A 4,102-nucleotide genomic window follows, 5' to 3' on the forward strand; every position below is an offset into this window, starting at 1 on the left:
CTTAAATTTTATTTTTTCACTATATACTGCATTCATATGGTTTAAAAAACAAAAACATTCAAACAAATCTTGGGGGTGGAGGAAGAAATAGTAAAAATTCTTATTTCTGTCCTTGTTTCTAATCCTCCCAGTTTCCTCCCCAGAGGCAACTACTATTCTCAATTTCTTATGAATTCTTCCTCAGACTCTTTATGCAAAAATAAATGCCCTAAGTTTGATAAGTCCAAGAAAATATGGTGGTAAGTCCAAGAAAATATGGTGCTAACATGAAATATCTTGTTGACAGTTATGTAGCATTAGAACTGTGATTAGAAATTATAGCATTAGAATTGTTATTAGAAATTTTAACATTAGAACTGGAGGTCCTATTTGATCAATTCTTCACCCAAACTGGGGTTGTCATGACTTTTCAAAGTGCAGTTTCCAGAGGATTTTCACATGCTGTCAGTCCTCCTTGGGTAGTCAAGTTAGAAATGCTCTTTTTGGCTAAGACTTTTGCTATTTCTAACTGCTGAAGCCATCGTTTCTCTTTAAAAGCACTGTAAGAAAACAAGATTTATTTATTTATTTCACTGATGAAGTTCAAGCTTTTATTTTTAATTGAATTTGTTGGGGTGATATTGGTTAATAAAATTATATAGGTTTCATGTATACAATTCTATAATACATCATCTGTATATTGTATTATGTGTTCACCACCCCAGGTCAAGTCTCCTTCCATCACCATTTATCCTCCCCTACCTTTACCCTCTTTTACCTCCCCCAACCCCTTTTTCCCTCTGGTAATCACCATACTGTTGTCTGTGTCTGTGAGTTTTTTTTTTTCTTTGCTTAATCTCTTCGCCTTTTCACCCAGCCTGGCTTGGGGTTGAGATCCCAGTGCTTATCAGGGGAACCTTTGCAGCTAAGATATCCCTCTGAAATCTCAGCCATCGCCTGCCCATGGGAACAGGGCCAGCCCTTTTCATGCCCCGTCATCCTGCCAGTCTTGATGTGGCTTCTTCTGTAAATCTTTGGTTATAAAACTTTTCTCCATCTAGTCTTCAGTTGGGGTTTCAGGTTGATTCCTCTACATTTTAGTTGTAATTCCAGTTTGGTCCCATGGGGAGGTTAGTGTAATATCCACCCACTCCAGCGCCATCTTGGACATAATTTATAAGGAAATCCAATCTTGTCCCATTTATAGCAGAAATGATGGAAATTTTTAGGTTGATTTTTGTAGCTGTGGCTAGTTTATCTTATCACATGAGTTAAGATGTAAAACAGGAAAAAGGAATCTTTCTAAAACCAGTTTGTTCTGAAGCCACAGGAATGGTATTTCTCAAGGCAATACGTACCATAAACTTAGAACCCACAACTAGAAACAGAAAGCAACTCAATGTCATATAGAAAGCCACTCAAAAAGTTGAAACTTTTTCTATCTGTTCCTCCTAGGCATCCCTATACATAACATATTCCCTAACTTATTCTCCATTCTGCTTCTTCTCACCCACCACAAGCACACAGTTTGCATTGATAAGATAGTAAATATTCTGATAGAGTTTAATTGAAATGCAATGAAAGTTAATATTTTATAATAGCTATGAGGATACCAAAGTTACTGTGCCTTTTCTTATAAATTTGAAAGTGATTGCTCCTAGTTTGTAGGATGCAAATAAGATTTACTACAGAAGGGTTTTATATTCCCTTGAACATTGGGGTCCTCCAAGATTCTATCTTTTGTCTTCTTCTCTTTCTTTTTGCACCCTTATCATGGGAGGCCTCATTTACTAATTGCCCATATCTATGACTTCTAAATCTTGGGCTTTCTTAAAAGTACATATCTCCAATCCTATCTAATAAAAGCCTAGGTGGTGTCAGGTGACCTCGTCACATGATGGCCGCCCCCACTTTGTCACAAGAGGCCACCACAAGATGGCCACTAAAAGATGGTCACCACAAGATGGCCGGCAGGGGAGAGCAGTTGTGGGCAACCAGGCCAGCAGGGGAGGGCAGTTGTGGGTGAACAGGCCAGCAGGGGAGGGCAGTTGGGGGTGAGATCAGGCCAGCAGGGAGGGCAGTTATGGGAGACCAGGCCAGCAGGGGAGGGCCAGTTGTGGCTGATTAGGCCAGCAGGGGAGGGCAGTTGGGGGTGATCAGGCCAGCAGGGAAGGGCAGTTGGGGGTGATCAGGCCGGCAGGTGAGGGCAGTTAGGGGCGATTAGGCTGGCAGGGAGGGCAGTTGGGGGTGATCAGGCCAGCAGGGGAAGGCAGTTGGGGGTGATCAGGCCGGCAGGGGAGGGCAGTTAGGAGCGATTAGGCTGGCAGGGAGGGCAGTTGAGGGTGATCAGGCAAGCAGGGGAGGGCAGTTGGGGGTGATCAGGCCGGCAGGGGAGGGCAGTTGGGGGCGATTAGGCCAGCAGAGGAGGGCAGTTGGGGGTGATCAGGCTGTCCGGGAGCAGTTAGGGGGCGATTAGGCAGGCAGACAGGCAGTTAGGAGCCAGCAGTCCTGGATTGTGAGAGGGATGTCTGACTGCCTGTTTAGGCCCGCTAAACTGACAGTCGGACATCCCCCAAGGGGTCCCAGATTGGAGAGGGTGCAGGCTGGGCTGAGGGACAGCCTCCCCCCCTCATGTATGAATTTCATGCACCAGGCCTCTAGTTAGTAAACAATAGCATTTGGTAATTGGACATCTCACAAATGCTTCCAATTTATATGTCTTATATCTTCTTCCTAAATCTGTTCCCCTTCAGTATTCTTGCTGACACAGTGATTTTGCTATCCCCACCATCTCCAAAGCTATAAATAAAACTCAATTCCTCCTTATCTGTCCATTCCTACACCCAGTTAGTGACAAATTTTGTAGATTATTCATTAGAAATATGCCACATTTTGCCTTTCTTCTTACTAACTACTTCGGTTTTAGTCCAGATCTTTGTTGCCTCTTGCTTCTCTTATTGCAAAGTCTCCTAACTTTATTGTAGTCTTTTTATACCCACAATATTACTTCTTTCTAGCAAGTCTTCCATGTATCTTCACTAGATTTATCTTAAAAAATTAAACAAAACTGCTTATGTGACTTGCCTGATAAAAAAGAACTTCTGTGAGCTCCTACTTACTTCCTACCCCATGGAAAAGGAATAAAAAGTAAACTCTCCACTTGGGCACACAAGATGCTTCTCAATGTAGGTATAATCTACCTTGCCAGTTTCATCTCATGCCATTTTCTCCCTATGCTTTAAAATGCCTTGTATAAATACACGTACTTTCTTGAAAAATAATGTTTTTTTTTCTTCTTTACAGAACAGTACCTTTGACCATGTTTCCACCTCTACTTGACTCCTTTTCCATACCACCACCAGTTTTATCTGGCAAAGTCCTGTAAAATTAAAGGGCTTTCATTCAATCTATCAGGAATAACCTTACATGAAAGTAACTTATTATTTTCGAACATTTGAATTAGATCCAAGTTTGCCTGAATATATATATATATATATATATTTTAGAGGCCTGTTGCATGAAAAGATTCGTGCAATAGGCCTTTCCTTCCCCTGGCTGCAGGCACTGGTTTTCCTCCAGCACCCGCGACCCAGGCCTTCACTCCAGCCAGAGCCGCCTTCAAGCCTTCGCTGCTCCGGCTGGAGCCGCCTTCAGTCTTTGCTCTGCCGCTTCGTGCCTACGTATGCAAATTAACTGCCATCTTTGTTGGCGGTTAATTTGCATATCTCGCTGATTAGCCAATGGGAGGCATAGCGAAGGTACGGTCAATTACCATGTTTGTCTTTTATTAGATAGGATATATATTAGAGGTCTGGTGCATGAAATTCGTGCACTAAGTGGGGGTTGTCCCTCAGCCCAGCCTGCATCCTCACTAATCTGGGACCCCTCGGGGGATGTCCAACAACCAGCAGTTGGACATCCCTCTCACAATCTGGGACTGCTGGCTCCCAACCGCTCGCCTGCCTGCCAGCCTGATCACCCCCTAACCACTCCCCTGCCAGCTTGATTGACGCCTGCTGGCCTGATCGCCCCCAATTGCCCTCCCCTGCCAGCGTGGTCACCCCCAAAGGCCCTCCCCTGCCAGCTTGATTGATGCCTAACTGCTCCCCTGCTGGCCTGATCG

At 44.0% G+C, this 4,102-nt stretch overlaps 1 protein-coding gene across 1 annotated transcript in view; it reads right to left on the reverse strand.

Annotated features, from left to right (window-relative positions):
* Positions 1–409: 409 nt before the first annotated feature.
* ANKUB1 (ankyrin repeat and ubiquitin domain containing 1) overlaps positions 410–4,102 on the reverse strand; it is a 97,748-nt gene continuing 94,055 nt past the window's right edge. Inside the window, exon 6 of the mRNA XM_014455796.2 lies at positions 410–539. Coding sequence (XP_014311282.2) covers positions 410–539 — 130 coding nt within the window. The remainder of the gene's footprint in view (positions 540–4,102) is intronic.

Source organism: Myotis lucifugus, unplaced genomic scaffold (genome assembly GCF_000147115.1).
Source record: "Myotis lucifugus unplaced genomic scaffold, Myoluc2.0 scaffold_50, whole genome shotgun sequence".
NCBI lineage: Eukaryota > Metazoa > Chordata > Mammalia > Chiroptera > Vespertilionidae > Myotis > Myotis lucifugus.